Genomic DNA, 17,865 nt, shown 5'->3' with positions numbered 1-17,865 from the left:
TGACACTACAGTTATAGGATACGTTTTTCTGCAGGCGAGAAGCAAGCATATATTCTTTATCCTCTCTGAAAAATCTCTGGAGATGACTGTCCCCCTGCACCCCCATATATTTAACTCATTCACTGCCAGACAATGTGCAAAAATGTGTCCACTCCCATGCCAGGGAGCCACAGAATATTGAGTTTTAGGATTACATAAACATTCAATGCAGTGTAAGAAACTTTAGACTATCTTTTATCATCAGAAAAAAGGAGTTAATTCCTAAGTGATATGGGTCTGGAGTTATATGAGCTTGAAATGAGGACGGCTGTCCAAAATACAATGCAATATTGGTTTATATAGCACTTTAACAACAACTGAAGCTGGAACAAAGCGCTAACATCGGAAAAAGGGAAATGATGCCCCCTTGTGGAAGGCAAAAAAACATTGCCAGTAGTCTGGCCTGCGATTTATCGGCACCCAAGCACAAGCAAGGAAAAAAAATGAATTAATTTTCAATTCCCAAATAAATTCGTGACTGGCAGTGAATGAGTTAATTTAGCTTTAGATTTATTTAGCGTCATGAAATCGTGCAACTGGGTACAAGTGCTTTTGATTTGGACATTTTTATATAAGCACAACATACCCTCCCTCCTCTGAGTATTTGTGACCAAATGCCAAGATGTCAGAGGCTCTTCCGCTGCCATCACACACCACGACAGGGACCGGGGGAGTGTCCCTTAGGTACTCCAGCACAATGGAGATCACATTCGGACCTCCTTCCACAATGAGAGCCACCACCGGTACGCCTTGTCCGATCCCTGTCCACCAACAAAGACCGGGGAGGAAGGAGGAAAAAGTAATGAGGAAACGTGAGTGGCATAACGGGGGAATTTGCAAATAATTGAATGAGGAGAAGGTTGACAGAAGAGATTAGCATAAAACATGCGTCAATTAAGTTGACGGTTCGGGCACGGCAGGCGAGTTGCGACTGGGAAGAGACATTCTGATATGTGCCTGTTTTTTTTTTCGCCTTCACTCCCAAGTTTTCATCATAAAAACGATTCCTGGAAGGGCTCATCAGGCGTGACCGCTCAATACCCCATCCATCTACCCACCTCCCCTAATGTTCCAAGCCTTTTTCGCTGTCTCGGTTCCAATCTATTACCAAAACCCCGTCATCACGTGTTTTCCTGTTCAACATGTTGTTGTTTGTTACATTTCATTTCTAAGCGCCTTTCAAAACTCTCAAGGTCACTTTACAGTCACAGGATCGCTTTTTCTGCAGGTGAGCAGTGGCAGCCACACGCGCCAGCGTTCACTCAAACCGGAAGTAACTGAAATAGATAGAAAGCTAGCTAGCTAGCTAATACACGGGGTGCCATACAGGCTCAATGTTACAAACTGATTACTGTATACTTTATGTTACTTTCGGGTTGAGTGAACGCTGGCGCGTATGGCTGCCACTGCTCACCCGCAGAAAAAAATATCCTGTAACTGTAAAGTGTCCTTGAGAGTTTTGAAAGGTGCGTATAAATGAAATGTATTATTATTATTTAGATCGCCAGTTAGACAGTTAACTCACTAGCTAGATAGCCATATAGCTAATAAATATCCAGCTACATAGCTAGCTAACTAGACAGATAGCAAATGGATATCAAATATATAGCCAGTTAGGTAGCTAGCTAATGGATAGCAAATAGATCTCAAATTGATAACAAATAGATAGCCAGCTAGGTAGCTAGGTAATAGATAGCAAATGGATAGCAAATAGATAGCCAGCGAGATAGCTATCTAGATAGCAAATACAGTAAAGTCTCGTTATATCGATATCGGATATATCGATAGTCCCGGTTATATCGATACTATTTCTATGCACACACGGAGAAAATTACATGCAAACAGGGTCGGATATATCGATAGTCCCGGTTATATCGATATTTTTTCGGACTCCCTTGAATATCGATATAACGAGACTTTACTGTATATAGGTAGGTAGCTAGACAGATAGATAGCTCTTAAGCTAATAGATAGCCAACTAGATAGCTGGCCAGCCAGCTAGATAGCTAATAGATAACAAATACGTAGCCAATAGATTGCCAATAGCTAGAAAGCTAGGTAGATAGCCAGCTAGATAGCTAGCTACATAGCCAGCTAAATAGCTAGCTAGATAGCTGCCATTTCTTTTCACCATCTTTTAATTCAAAACCGTGTATTGCTGGATCGTCCCCGGCTGGCACTCTGCATAATTCAGGGCAGCCTTTGCGTGCATACAAAGACATGATGGGGGGGGGGGGAGTAGAAAGGGGTCTTCGGAGGTATACCCGCCATCGTGACGTTTTGCTTCACACAGCCTTGCGAGTAGGGGACAGTTACATAAGGAGAATATTTTCGGGACCTCATCTGCTTCAAAGAGTTTAAACATCACCGTGATGTGACGCGTCACCAGCTTGTATGCCAGAAGAACAGGAAAAAAAGGTGGGGGGGGGGGGGGATAGAGAAGCAGAAGGAAGATGATCACGTCTGTGTTGCTGTTTGCACGTTTCGGGGGTGTTGTTGATGACTGCGGAGGCAATGTTGCGGTTTGTAAAGCGAATTATCGTTAAAGTAAAAGCCACCAGGGGGCAAATGAGGAGGGGGTGGGGGAGGAGGAGTACAGCTGCTGCAGTGGTTAATAGTGTAAAAAGCATTTCTGCGATGCACATGCGAAACAAAGCACCAAGTCATGATTTTACTCTGGATTTGATTAAGACAGTGTCTGAAATAACGTCTGCCCGGACGCCCGGGGGCGTGCAACTTTTCGTCGGGCGTATAACTTACAGAACGTCTTTGCCCGGGTGGCCGACAACTTTTTCAATGATTTTTTTAATTTATTTTTTTTCAAATCAAACATTCGCTTTATTCCGATTTCAAAATCTTCGTTCGGTTTGGAAATTTCGGAATTTCGGTTCCTTTGGCAATTTGCATACTCAGCAGCCAATCAGAAGCCTGCATCGAATAACGTTGTGCTTCCGGGTGCATTTGCATATAATTTTCCAAAGTAGACGCACAGAGAACAAGAAAAATAGATAAGTGGTTAGCCATAATCAAGCCAAAACTCAACCCCAGAAGATTCAAAAGAAGCAAACAAAATTTAGGATGCTACAAAACGTAAACGTACATTGAAACCATCGTGGAAAGAGGAGTTCATGTGGATTGTAGCAGATGACGCAACGCAAACATTACATTGTGCAACATGCCGAACAGCGTGTGGACAAACGACAACTGGAGCAAAATCATCAGCAAGGGATTTTTGCTTTGACTCACATCAGACATCCAAAATCACGTAGTACAAAGTGTGCTTTTCTGTTTTGAATTAAATCCGATCCTCAAGGAGCTGTAACACTTGTAAGGTGTGTAGAGATGGAAGGCAATATTCGTTATTTTATTTTTAAACAAAAAGATCATCACCCACTTTTGCCTGCGTCTCACCAAAAAAAAAAAAAAAAAAAAAAAAAAAAAAATGCTAGTCCTAATCTTTTTTTTCATTGGACCACAGTCAGAGATGTTTGTTCGGAAACTGTGAAGCTCGAAAACAGGAAGATTTATTGAGAGTATATGCAAATTTAAAGGACAACCAACGTCACTTTTTTGTTTTTTAACTGACATCAGAAAAATGTTTTATAGCATCTAAAATACCCAAAACACGCAGTATGATATTTTTAGTCAAATGCAAAACACCAATAAAAATGACTTAAATTGTCCAAAATCTGCAAAAAATTGAGCTGCGAATTGTGCATTTTCAGAAAGTCCCGCCCCCAGTTCGTGATGTCACGCCAAGACGTCTTGCATTGCTGGAGAATCAAAACAATGGCTTCAGATTCGGAGAATATGCTTTCTTGTTACACATCCAGTTATGAATATGATTGAAATAGTTCTGAAGAGGAAAGCATACACGTTTGCAATCGATTAAAGAATTTATTTGTACCATTTTGAGGCAACATTGGGGGAAAATCTCTCACCCAAAAAAAGAGGCACAAAATGGCCTCCAGTGGCCACCTCCATTTCCACAGACTGATAAATTCCTGATATGGAGCTTGGACGCCCTCTTCTGGCCTTCTGGCGGCTTTTGGGTGCAACACGAGGTCCCCAGACCAAACAAATACAGCAAAATACATTGACGTGATGGAAGGGCCGCTAGAATGCATCTTTTTTTACGGTGAAGGGCGGTCCTTTAGTGACGTCACGTACGGACTCGTCACCAACTCAAAAACAAGACTTCCTGAATATCAGCGCTAGTCTTAAAACGTAAAATATAGCTATATGCGGTGGAATCTTAATTAAAATACGCTCAGTAGAAGTCATTTGAAGCCATTTTACAAATTATGCACACAACTTGTCTGGAGACGTCGGTTGTCCTTTAAGTGATCCATTAGTAAACCACAGTCTTCTTGATTTGAATACCACACCCCAAGCATCAACATCCATAAACTAACAGAACATGAACATTTTTATGATGATGTCTTTCCATGAACTGATAGATTTGTAACCTGGCTAATGAGCTCTTCCTGTGAAGAAGTTTACCAAGTCCTAAATTCCACCCAAGGCCAGATCTCCTACCTGAGGATGACAGTTTAACAGGCTATGTCTGTTCACCTCAGATTAACCCCGGATTTTCTGTGCTTTCATTGCGGACGTTGTGTTCAGCCAAATTAATAATAATAATAATAATAATAATAATAATAATAATAATACATTTCATTCATAAGCGCCTTTCAAAACTCTCAAGGTCACTTTATAGTCACAGGATGCGTTTTTCTTTGGGTGAGCAGCGGCAGCCACACGCGCCAGCGTTCGCTCAACCCGGAAGTAAATCAAATAGATAGAAAGCTAGCTAAATAGCCAATAGCTAATAGATAGCTAGCTAGATAGCTATCTAGCTAGCTATTAAGATCATAGATAGCCAACCAGCTAGATAGCGAATAGATAGCAAATAGATAGTAAATAGCCAGTTAGCTTGGCAGCTAGCCAACGAGATATTTTACAGTAAACCACAAAATGGAGTGAAAAACAAAGTGTAAAGTGTTCAAAAAAAGTGGGTGAACTAAGCATACAACAGCATAAAACTTTTAAATATGATAACTTCTATTCTGTCTCTTCTCTATCAAGCACATGAAACACACGGCAAGACTAATAAAGGCAAATCCACTCCAATCCAATGACAAGGGGAGTACTGCAATACACGAAGAGTCATTTGACCTTTTCATCTCTCTTGGTAAAGGTCTATGATTCCACAGTCCACACCGATGGCCGTGCTCATGTATTCTTTCCACGCCATGTCACATTTCGCCATTCAAGCATGCACCTCGATGCACTTTCATACGATGATATCTCTACTCCGTGAGGCAGACCAACCTTGGTGCGTTACATTTATCACCTCCGTCTTTGTTTTGAACGTTGTTTAACTCCACTACTGGGAGGGGGGCTTTTGGTTGTTCATCTTTGTGTGGGGTTTCCCCCCCAAGGTCGGCGGGAATGGGCTATAGCACACCCAAAACTCGACTGAACGCATGCGCGACAGACAGCTAGGTGATAGCTCACTTCCTCTTTTTGTGAGATGATTATAAGAAAACCATTGAGTGGGAATTGATTTCACACCGTTTGTATGAACATGATCAATATATGACAGCAAGTGTCCAGACATCCGGATAGAGACCATGCTTCAGTGACCTAAAAATGAAGTTGGCGTGAGGGCAAAAAAATGGCAGGACAAAAATCCCTAGTTTCTGCCAGAAAATATATCGTTCCTTCTGTCTGTTTACGTCAGGGGTGTTAAAATACAGTGATACCTTGGCTTCCGAACTTAATTGGTTCCCAGACAGAGTGTGTAAGGCGAAAAGTGTGTATCCCAAAAATTAATTTCCCATAGGAAACCATTAAAATGAGAATAATCCGTTCCCAGGTCCCCATGAAATATAATTTTCTACTTTTTAATTTTCTAAGCCTTAAAACTACATAAAATATACCTTATTTTATGTATAATAAATGTGCTATGGTAATATAATTACAGAAATAAACTGTACTATATAATAAAGTTGTCTTATTTACCTTTGTGATGGTCGTTGAAGGCTTGATGGAATGGAGTGGCCGGTTTCATCAGCCTTAAACACTTGATGAGTAACGTAACCTTCTTTCACCTTCTTGAGGAATGATTCCTTGTAGGTGCTTTTTCTGCGATAATTTTACCTAGTTCCTCATCAATTGTGTTCTGTTTAGCTGGGTTGATAGCTTTTTGCATCAAGTGTACAGCTGGCTTGTGAAGGTTATTTGTGGAGCCTGATTGATGAGATATTTTAAACTTGCAGTCTATACTTTGCCTTTGAACTATAAAAGTTGAAACAAGTCCAAATTTCACTGTTTTCTATCCATTTTCTCATTCTCTCTTTATCGTCTGTCTGTGTCTTTAATGTTTAATCCCCCCACCCCCCACTGCTGCATTCTTGACCAATCACGTGGCTTTAACTGAAGACTGGGGGCGGGGAATAGAGGACAAAAAAAGTTGGCTGCCATTTTCTTGTTAGGAGAAGGGGTTCGTTCGCAAACGACACATCACTCATTGTGGCGCTCCGTGTGTATCCTGAAAAATAGTTCGTATGCCAAGGTAAAATTTTCATAAATTTAACGTTCGTAAACCAAAACCTTTGTAAGCTAAGGGGTTCGTAAACCGCGGTATCACTGTACACCATTCATTGGCGGTGCACCTTATACACCGGAAAATATGGTACATGCGAGAATTCAAAATATTGATCCAAATTTTAGGAAGCGTCATCCAAGTCAACATGTCTGATCTATTTTCGCGGACCACATCAAATGATGTAGCGGACCAGATAGAGCCCTCGGGCCTTGAGTTTGACACCAGTGGCTTCCACCATTTGCCGCTGAATTGCGCAGTAACAACAATGTCGCTAACACGTTAACAAGCAATTTCAAATGTTCCTTCACCCTTGAGAAAATTATTTAAAACGTTTTTTATCACTTTTTTTTGCCTGACAGGCAAAAAGAAAGTTGTCTCGGTCTTGACGGTCGTCGAGCCCGCCTCCGAACGTTCAAGGCTCTTGACTTTCGCAGTTTTGCTTAGCATTAATCTTTCGCGAATGGGCCGCTCCACGGAGGAGGTCATGATGTCACGGCTAATCTGCAAGGCCTGATGCCTTTCCAGATTCAATTACCTTGACGACTTCATTTTTTTGTACATGTGCTGCGATTAATGAAACTGTTTGTCAGAAAAGGGCCAGTGAAGGTTATACCCGGAGTTAAAACCCACACATATACAAATCACTTGTGTCACTCTCAAATTCCTGCTCATTGAAGTGAAATTAGAAGCGCCTGGCACTCAAGGTGGACTTGAGTTGAACTTGGTGAAAACTTCTCTGACTGGATCTGCCAGTTTGGATGTCGCAGTGAACGGAGATGCTGTTTTCTTAAGTTTAAAGGAAGAAAAAAAATGGATGAAGTCAACTTTTGAGCGGAATTTCTCTTCACTGAAGACTCGTGAAGGTAAAGTGTCATCTCAGTGTGTGTCTTCTGTTTGCTTCCAAGCTTGCTTTTCACTTGACATTCATGTTCTTCCCCCTTCGCCTCACCCTGTCAGACCTTTTCTTTAGTAATCATTCTCTTAACTGTACTCAACCTCTGAGTTCCTGGAAGCACACGACTGAAATGCAACTGGATTTTGGCTGACGCATACCAACGCCGGTGCTCCGGTTCACGTCGCTGTCATTTTGCCCGCATCATAAAAGGCGAGGCGCGGATTCTTGTACGTAGCAACCTCTCTTTCACCGCATGGTTAGATTGAGAGGTAGATATGTAGGTAGGTAGGTAGGTAGGTTGGTTGGTTGTTTGGTTAAGTAGGTAGGAAGGTAGGTAGGTACGTGAAGTAGGTGGGTACCTAGGTAGTTAGGTAGGTAGGTAGTTTGGTTGGGTCGATAAGTAGGTAGGTAGGTTGGTTAGGTAGGTGGCTAGGTAGGTATGTAGGTAGGTTGGTTAGGTAGGTGGCTAGGTAGGTATGTAGGTAGGTTGGTTAGGTAGATAGTTTGGTTGGGTCGGTAAGTAGGCAGGTAGGTTGGTTAGGTAGGTAGCTAGGTAGGTAAGTAGGTAGGTAGGTTGGTTAGGTAGATAGCAAGGTTGGTAGGTAGGGAGGGAGGGAGGCAGAGAGGTACGTAGATTGGTTCAGTAGGTAGGTACATTGGTTGGTTGGGTAGGCAAGGAGGTAGGTAAGGACGTAGGTAGGTTGATTGGGTAGCTAGGTAGGTAGGTTGTTTGTTGGGTAGGTAGGTAGGGAGGTAGGTTGATTGGTTGGGTAGGTAGGTAGGTAGGTTAGGTAAAGAACTTGGTAGGTATGTAGGTAGGTTGGTTGGTTTACTGGGTAGGTAGGTAGGAAGGTAGGTAGGTACGTGAAGTAGGTGGGTACCTAGGTAGTTAGGTAGGTAGGTAGTTTGGTTGGGTCGATAAGTAGGTAGGTAGGTTGGTTAGGTAGGTGGCTAGGTAGGTATGTAGGTAGGTTGGTTAGGTAGATAGTTTGGTTGGGTCGGTAAGTAGGCAGGTAGGTTGGTTAGGTAGGTAGCTAGGGAGGTAAGTAGGTAGGTAGGTTGGTTAGGTAGATAGCAAGGTTGGTAGGTAGGGAGGGAGGGAGGCAGAGAGGTACGTAGATTGGTTCAGTAGGTAGGTAGGTAGGTACATTGGTTGGTTGGGTAGGCAAGGAGGTAGGTAAGGATGTAGGTAGGTTGATTGGGTAGCTAGGTAGGTAGGTTGTTTGTTGGGTAGGTAGGTAGGGAGGTAGGTTGATTGGTTGGGTAGGTAGGTAGGGAGGTAGGTTGATTGGTTGGGTAGGTAGGTAGGTAGGTTAGGTAAATAACTAGGTAGGAATGTAGGTAGGTTGGTTGGTTTATTGAGTAGGTAGGTTGGGAAGGAGGGAAGGACGGAGGTAGGTACATAGTTAGGTAGCTAGGTAAGTAGGTTGGTTTGTTGTTGGGTAGGTGGGTGGGTAGGTAGGTAGGTAGGTAGGTAGGTAGATAGGTAGGTAGTTTGATTGGTTAGGTAGGTAGGTTGGTTAGGTAGGTAGATAAGTTGGTCAGTCAGTCAGTCAGTGGGTAGGTTGGTCGGTCGAGTAGGTGGGTAGGTAGGTCGGTCGGTAGGTAGGTAGATTGGTTGGTAGGTTTAATTTGTGATTTTCGTCTCAACAACGAATATGCTACAGTGACATACGATTGTACCGGTAACTCGACCGAAAAATTCATCTGCATCATGTCCCCAAGAAAAGTCTCCAGCAGAATACCCGCCAAACACTATCATTTCTTAAATTCTTTAATTGGATTGTAGGCTCCAGCGGGTTGCTTGCAGAAAGCCGTGCCGTGAGTGAAATTTGATGCCCCCTATTCGTGATTTTGTGGGTTCATGGGCAGGTATTAAATAAATGTCTACGAAACCGAGAGTGAATGTGAAGGAAGCAAAAAATTGAAAGTGAGCGCTATCTCAAATCCAAGTACAGTTTTTAACTGTAAAAACACGTGAGTCGGCTCACTGGTACCTGAAGGCGCCACTGGTACCGCCGGAGTGCTATAATATAGCAAAAAGCAGAGGATGCTTTGCATTCCACTGGACCACACCTGAGAACAGCGTTCTCAGTTCAGCATGAGATATAAATCTCGGTCCTCGGGGACTATTCACAAACGTTGGGGATAATATTTGTGAATAAATTGCAAAAATGTAAAACATTGACAATCCGGTATGCCGTATGACAGATAAACTTGCTTTACCCTTAGTAGTACTTTTGCTTATCTCGTCTGCAGATAGCATCAGGCTGAAGTTCCTCCTTGGATCAGGTAAAAAAAAAAGTTTAAAGGACAACGGACGCCTCCAGAGAAGTTGTGTCCATAATTTGTAAAATCACTTCAAATGACTTCTACTGAGCGTATTTGACAAAGATTCCACCGCGTATAGCTATATTTTACGTTTTAAGGCTTGCGTTGAATATTTAGGAAGTCTTGTTGTCGAGTTGATGACGATGCCTGACGTGATGTCACATCTGGAACGCCCCTGACCGCGAAAGCGACACACAATGCATTTTGGGTCCTTTGTTTGGTCTGAAAACTTCGTGTTGATGACAACATTAGAAGGAAAACACGTAAATTACGCAATGGTGAATCGTTGTGTGTTGCACCAAGACTACTATTTGATAGTAGTTGACACAAATTCCCAGCAGACAAATCAGCCCATTTCCAACGGAGCTTGGGCGCCATCTTGTGCATTTTCTGGGACGCTACATTGGAGTCCTTGAATTGATCCGGAAGGACTTCTTTAATCGATTGCAAACATTTATGCTTTCCTCTTCAGAACGATTTCAATCATATTCATAACTGGATGTGTAACAAGAAAGCATCTTCTCCGAATCTGAAGCCATTGTTTTGATTCTAGAGCAAGGCACGACGTACTGGTATGACGTCACAAACAAGGGGGCCTTCTGAAACTGAAACTTTCTGAGGTCATTTTGAAGCAGTTTTGGGACACTAAGTCATTTTTATTGCCGTTTTGCATTTGACTAAAAATATCAGCCTGCGTGTTTTGGGTATTTTAGATGCTATAAAATGTTTTTTCTGATGTCAGTTAGGAAAAAAATACATGGTGTCGGTTGTCCTTTAAGCAAGGTACAATTCGGAATCCATCAGGCACTTTGCACGGCCGCATCCTGGAATGTCGGGCGATTGTGTAACAGTTGGGCATCCCTTTGCCTTCCTAGCCGCTTCGATATGATTCCAGGCATAGGATGACAAAGGGAAGTCCACAAGTCACATGACTCCAAGCGCAAGTCTGCATGTTTTACTATTTAACCCAAAATACTTTTTTTAATGATTCCACAATATACGAACAAAATCAATAGAATAAGAGCTAAGGAGCACATAATGTGTTTTCTTTTTTCAGATGAATTGCTCTCTTTATCTTATAAATTAATAGAGTCATATCGGCAGAACACTTTTGACATTTACAAATGTATTTATGTGTATGATGACAACAAAAGGAGCTAGCGGCAAATAAATCAGTGCGTTCCATACACTGCTTCCCCCGATTCAGGTCTGTGTCACATTCTAAACAATACGCTAAGAGGCTGTTGAGAAATGCATTGGAAGACGGGACGGGCGATGGCAGGGGTTTGGGTAGGGGTAGTGGGGGTACGTTGAGAGGGTGTGAGAGAGCATGAGTGAAAAAATGAGAGAAATGCATTTTGTGTTGGTGACAATCCATTTGGCTCGCTGCCGAGACATTAAATGGACATTGAAAAGTGATAAATGCAAGGTGACAGGAGCTCAATAGTGAATGAAGACGGCGCAAATACACAATAAAGAATGTACAAGGGGTACAGGCACAAAATACAAATAGGCTAAGGCAGGCCTTTTCTGAGCATGATATAAGCTAGTGGCAAACATGCTAAATTGGATGGCGAAAACAGGGGTGGGGTAAATAAATATCAATAAATTAACTCATTCACTGCCATTCCCGAATTTATTTGGGAATTGAAAATATGACATAGAGCACCATTCCCGAACTAGTTCCGGTTTTGTTTTTTCTTGCTTGGGTTCTGATAAAGCGCTGGTCAGACTTCTGGCAATGTTTTTTCCCTTCAACAAGGGGGCAGCACTTCCCTTTTTTCTATGTTAGCGCTTTGTTCAAGCTTCAATTGTTGTTAAAGCGCTACACTAACCAATATGTATGTATTGCATTGTATTTTGGACAGCCACCCTCATTTTAAGCAGAAGGTCCCGCCCCCTTGTTCGTGGTGTCAGGACAGGACGTCTTGCCTTGCTCGAGAATCAAAACAATGGCTTCAGATTCAGAGAAGATGCTTTCTTGTTACTCATCCAGTTATGAATATGATTCAAATAGTTCTGAAGAGGAAAGCATACATGTTTGCAATTGATTAAAGAAGTCCTCCCGTATCAATTCGAGCTGTCAGGACTCCAATGTAGTGTCCCAGAAAATGCACAAGATGGCGCCCAAGCTCCGTTGGTAATGGGCTGATTTGTCTGCTGGGAATTTGTGTCAACTAGTATCAAATAGTAGTCTTGGTGCAACACACGATTCACCATCGCGTTATTTATGTTTTCCTTCTAATTTCGCCATCAACATGAAGTTTTCAGACCAAACAAAGTACCCAAAATGCATTGTGTGTCGCTTTCTCAGTCAGGGGCGTTCCAGACGTGACGTCACGTCAGGCATCGTCATCAACCCGAAAACAAGACTTCCTGAATATTCAGCGTGTCATGATCTGGTTGCCGACCAATGGGTGGCTCTGTCGGTCCTGCCTGCAGCCACGCAGGTGTTGGTCGTTCCAATCAGGGGTAGTCAAAAGGACTCCCAGCACGACCATTCGGTGTCGAGTCAGTTCATTGTGCTGTGCATTCATTTCATTGAATGCAGTGCATTGAATGTGTTTCTGCACCATGTCAGGTTTGTTTCATCTTGGCAGATTTTTTTTTATACTTTGTATTTTTCTGTTCAAATGATTTTGATGTTTTAGATTTTGTTCCTGCTGACTTTATTTTAATACAATTTCTCAAATACAACCTGCTGCTCCCTCCTGCCTGCTTAATTTGGGATCCACAACAGCCATCACTAACTTGTAAACCGTGACACAGTGCGAGTTTTAAAACGTGAAATATAGCTATATGCCATGGAATCTTTGTAAAATACGGTCAGTAGAAGTCATTTGAAGTGATTTTTACAAATTATGGACACAACTTGTGCGGGGGTGTTGGTTGTCCTTTAAGGAAAGTGTACATCTAAGCTGTCAGAAAGCTCAAAAGAAAAGCACAAAACCTTTCCTGAAGGAAGGGAATATTGCAAAAGGAGTTTGCTAAAAATATCACGTGTGTTGTGTGTGTGTGTGTGTGTGTGTGTGTGTGTGTGTGTGTGTGTGTGTGTAGCGTAAATGAGCTAGCGATTCGTCAGACTGCAGTAGGACAAAAGAGTGTGAATCTATTTGGTGCGGTGCAAGGTGGTGAGATGACAGAGTCTAATGACGGTGCCAACGACTCGGGTAAAATGAGTCAATCATGCGCACTCACGTGTGTTGATCTTCTGTAAGGAGATGTGTTTCTCCAACTGTCGCCGGAGTTTGACCTCGGCGCCGTACTTCCCCGTGGTGCCGTTGTCGGCTAGGATGAAATGCGAGTGGAGACTGTTGAGAACCGTCAGCTTGCTCATCGGGTTGGACATGGTCTGGTATGGACGGACCACCTGTGAAAAAGGGAAACGTGCCTCAAAATAGTGTTGGGTGTCTGATCCTTGTTCATTTGAAAGAAAAAAATATATCTAATTGGGCTGAATAATTTTATTAACATTACGATTCCTGTATGTACTGTGAGAACCACTGCCACCTACTGTAGTAGATGTGCAATTGCGCTTTACTCGATCTATCCTTTCATGTATCCGCTTTTCTTATCTGCTTATCCTCATGGTGGTCGCAGGGGGTGATGGAGCCTATCTTCGTGCAGTAGGCGGGGGACACCCTGAACCAGTATTGGTCTGGTGGGGTGAGGTTCAATTTGGATCGTTCATACAATAGCCTGCTTAGGCAAAACAGGTTAGGCAACATTCGTAATGCTGATGAGGTGATACCGGTGGGAGTGGGGGAAATGGGCCAGTCGTTAGTCAGGAATGTAGGAACAATCAGTGGGGCCACAAGGAGTGGTCCTCTGCTCCCCCCAACCTGAGAGTAGGGACCTATCATAGCTGTGTCCGTCGCCGCCATTGCTGGACATTAGAGATATATAAATAGGGCCGATATGACCAGTCAGACTTTAGTTCGCTGACGAAGCCTCTTGGATAGGAGGCGAAACGTCCGAAACCTTCAAATTTGTACAGATGACGGCTGAAGAAATCTTCTCATCAATAATAATAATACTAATAATAATAATAATAATAATAATAATAATAATAATATCGATGAGAAGGTTTCTTCAGCCGTCATCTGTACAAAAGTGAAGGTTTCGGACGTTTCGCCTCCTATCCAAGAGGCTTCGTCAGCGAACTAAAGTCTGACTGGTCGTATCGGCCCCATATATATATCCCTAATGTCCAGACCTGGTGGCGCCGGACACAGCTATGATAGGTCCCTACTCTCAGGTTGGGGGGGGGGGGCGTGGGACCCCCCCCTGTGGCCCCACTGATTGTTCCTACATTCCTGACTAACGATTGGCCTATTACACCCACTCCCCCCGGTATCACCTCATCAGCATAACGACCCTCATCAGCATTGCGAAAGTTGCCTAACCTGTTTTGCCTGAGCAGGCTATTGTATGAACGATCCAAATTGAACCTCACACCACCAGACCGGTTTAATGAAGGATTTTGTTGTTTTATAAGAATCGCCTCTTTCACCCCCCTTTCAAACCATCTATGTTCTTTCGCTAAGATTTTAACCTCATTGTCATCAAATGAGTGGTTGCTAGCTTTTAGGTGCAAATGTACTGCCGATTGAGGCCCACTAGTATTATCCCTGCGATGTTGATAAAGTCTTTTTTTGAGAATTTGTTGAGTCTCCCCAATGTACTGCTCTTTACAATTTTCATTCTTACAATGTATGGAATAAACTACATTACTTTGTTTTTCATTTGGTAGCCTATCTTTTGGATGCACTAATTTTTGCCTTAACGTGTTTATCGGTTTGAAATAAGTAGGAATTTTATGTTGCCAAAGGACTCTTTGTAATTTTTCAGAAACTCCTGCAATGTACGGTACTGCTACTCCTCTCCTTTTAGAATCTTGAGAATCATTGGTTTCGTTCGCTATTCTTTCTTTCTGACATTTGTTGAATGACCACTGAGGGTACCCACAGTTAGTGAGTGCTCTCCTGATATGTTTTGCCTCCTTTTCTCTACCTTCAGTGCTAGTTGGTATTAGTTTAGCCCTATGCTGGAGGGTTCTGATAACTCCTAGTTTATGTTGTAAAGGGTGGTTAGAGTCAAAAAGTAAGTATTGGTCAGTGTGCGTAGCCTTCCTAAAGACTTCTGTTTTTAGCGCTCTGTCCTCTTTTATAATTACTTTACAATCCAAGAAGGCTAGTTGGTTCTCTTGAATGTCCTCACGAGTAAATTTAATGTTGAAGTCTACAGAGTTGAGATGATCTGTGAAGATCATGAGGTTAAAATCTTAGCGAAAGAACATAGATGGTTTGAAAGGGGGGTGAAAGAGGCGATTCTTATAAAACAACAAAATCCTTCATTAAACCGGTCTGGTGGTGTGAGGTTCAATTTGGATCGTTCATACAATAGCCTGCTCAGGCAAAACAGGTTAGGCAACTTTCGCAATGCTGATGAGGGTCGTTATGCTGATGAGGTGATACCGGGGGGAGTGGGTGTAATAGGCCAATCGTTAGTCAGGAATGTAGGAACAATCAGTGGGGCCACAGGGGGGGGTCCCACGCCCCCCCCCCAACCTGAGAGTAGGGACCTATCATAGCTGTGTCCGGCGCCACCAGGTCTGGACATTAGGGATATATATATGGGGCCGATACGACCAGTCAGACTTTAGTTCGCTGACGAAGCCTCTTGGATAGGAGGCGAAACGTCCGAAACCTTCACTTTTGTACAGATGACGGCTGAAGAAACCTTCTCATCGATGGACCACTCCTGTACGACTGAGAGCTTACACAGACGTATTGCTGCCAACTTTGGGAGAGACATCCTTCTGCTGGTACGTAACTTAGAAAAGGCCACCTTTAAATTAGCTGATTTAAAGAACCACCTCAGATTCAATCTTAGATGTAGACAGAGCCGGTTAATTCCTAAATGCTTGACGCAAGCACCCCTGGAACCCGGATACTTAGCCGATAAAATGCAACAAAATTATACTAGGAAAATTCTAAATTTGCGAATTAGGAGACTTAACATAGAGATAAAAAACAAACAGTCAGAAATAGAAACTTATTATCAGCGATTACAAACTAATCTTACCCACAAAATCTATCAGGAAGTGTGTGAATTTACTAAATCCGGTTATATGAGGCACCACAGCAAAACCAAAGAGAGACAAAAGGGTAAATTTCAAAAATTACTTTTACTGAAACAATCTCAGCTACTGGTAAACACGCGGAAAATTAGGTATGAACAGTTTGCAAGGGAGAATTGGATCAAAAATTTGTCAGACAGAGATCTCTCAGAGACAGAAAAGGCGGTACTTACCAAAGGTTTAAATTTCTCAGTGACTCCTAAAACTATACCTACAATAGATTATATCACAGCTACTGAATCGGCTATTAAAAATAACAAACTTTCGTATGCAGAGGCAGATGATCTACGCATTAAAATATCAGCTCTTCTCAGTAGTGCCAAACTTCCTCCGTCCAACATAACATTAGAAGAGAGAAAGGCGTTAACTACTCTACAAAAAGACAAAAATATTACTATTTTGCCAGCAGACAAGGGCAGATGCACAGTGCTGCTCAACACAGTGGATTATGAAGACAAAATAAATAGGTTAATCAGTGATTCTAACACGTATGAGCAACTAAAAAGGGACCCTTCCAATAGATACAAGAAAGAAATGATTGACTGTCTCCAAAAGCTAGAGAAAGGAAAACATATAGATAAACAGATGTATTTTAGATTATACCCGGGAGAGGCCACGCCATGTATCTATGGCCTGCCAAAAATACATAAAGAAGGGTTCCCCCTCCGACCCATTGTTTGTAGCATTGACTCCTCTACATACAATGTAGCCAAATATTTAAAAACTATTTTAGCTCCGTTGGTTGGTAACACAGAATACCACGTAGAGAACACCACAGGGTTTGTAGAGAGGATCAAAGACCTCATATTGGAACCTGAGGAAACTTTGGCATCATACGATGTGACTTCTCTCTTTACATCTGTCCCAACCCCAGCAGCAGTCTCAGTGGTGAGGACGAGGCTGCTGGCGGATGTTTCTCTGCATGAAAGAACCAAACTGAAACCGGATCACATCTGCCAATTATTAGAGGTCTGCCTTAATACTACGTATTTTCAATTTCGGGAAAAATTTTATAAACAAATCCATGGTTGTGCTATGGGCTCACCAGTTTCACCCATAGTGGCTAATCTTTACATGGAAGAGATGGAGAAACAGGCCCTCACATCCTTCCCAGGGACAAAACCTAGACACTGGTTTAGATATGTGGACGATACTTTTGTCATAATTAAGAAACAAGAAATTCAATCCTTCACAGATCATCTCAACTCTGTAGACTTCAACATTAAATTTACTCGTGAGGACATTCAAGAGAACCAACTAGCCTTCTTGGATTGTAAAGTAATTATAAAAGAGGACAGAGCGCTAAAAACAGAAGTCTTTAGGAAGGCTACGCACACTGACCAATACTTACTTTTTGACTCTAACCACCCTTTACAACATAAACTAGGAGTTATCAGAACCCTCCAGCATAGGGCTAAACTAATACCAACTAGCACTGAAGGTAGAGAAAAGGAGGCAAAACATATCAGGAGAGCACTCACTAACTGTGGGTACCCTCAGTGGTCATTCAACAAATGTCAGAAAGAAAGAATAGCGAACGAAACCAATGATTCTCAAGATTCTAAAAGGAGAGGAGTAGCAGTACCGTACATTGCAGGAGTTTCTGAAAAATTACAAAGAGTCCTTTGGCAACATAAAATTCCTACTTATTTCAAACCGATAAACACGTTAAGGCAAAAATTAGTGCATCCAAAAGATAGGCTACCAAATGAAAAACAAAGTAATGTAGTTTATTCCATACATTGTAAGAATGAAAATTGTAAAGAGCAGTACATTGGGGAGACTCAACAAATTCTCAAAAAAAGACTTTATCAACATCGCAGGGATAATACTAGTGGGCCTCAA

General features: G+C 42.3%; 1 protein-coding gene across 20 annotated transcripts in view; it reads right to left on the bottom strand.

Moving 5' to 3' along the window:
- The window catches only part of trpm3 (transient receptor potential cation channel, subfamily M, member 3), a 143,358-nt gene that overhangs the window by 52,798 nt on the left and 72,695 nt on the right, over positions 1–17,865 (bottom strand). For all 20 annotated transcript variants that reach the window (XM_088993650.1, XM_088993657.1, XM_088993655.1 and 17 more), the window contains exons 6-7: positions 13,077–13,248; positions 626–800 (exon numbers count right to left, since the gene is read on the bottom strand). In XM_088993650.1, coding sequence (XP_088849776.1) covers positions 626–800; positions 13,077–13,248 — 347 coding nt within the window. The remainder of the gene's footprint in view (positions 1–625; positions 801–13,076; positions 13,249–17,865) is intronic.

Source organism: Hippocampus bargibanti, linkage group LG04, assembly GCF_051943395.1.
Source record: "Hippocampus bargibanti isolate YZ-2025 linkage group LG04, ASM5194339v1, whole genome shotgun sequence".
Taxonomy (NCBI): domain Eukaryota; kingdom Metazoa; phylum Chordata; class Actinopteri; order Syngnathiformes; family Syngnathidae; genus Hippocampus; species Hippocampus bargibanti.
The sequence above is the reverse complement of the archived record's forward strand: the minus strand, read 5'-3'. Positions and strand labels throughout refer to the sequence as shown.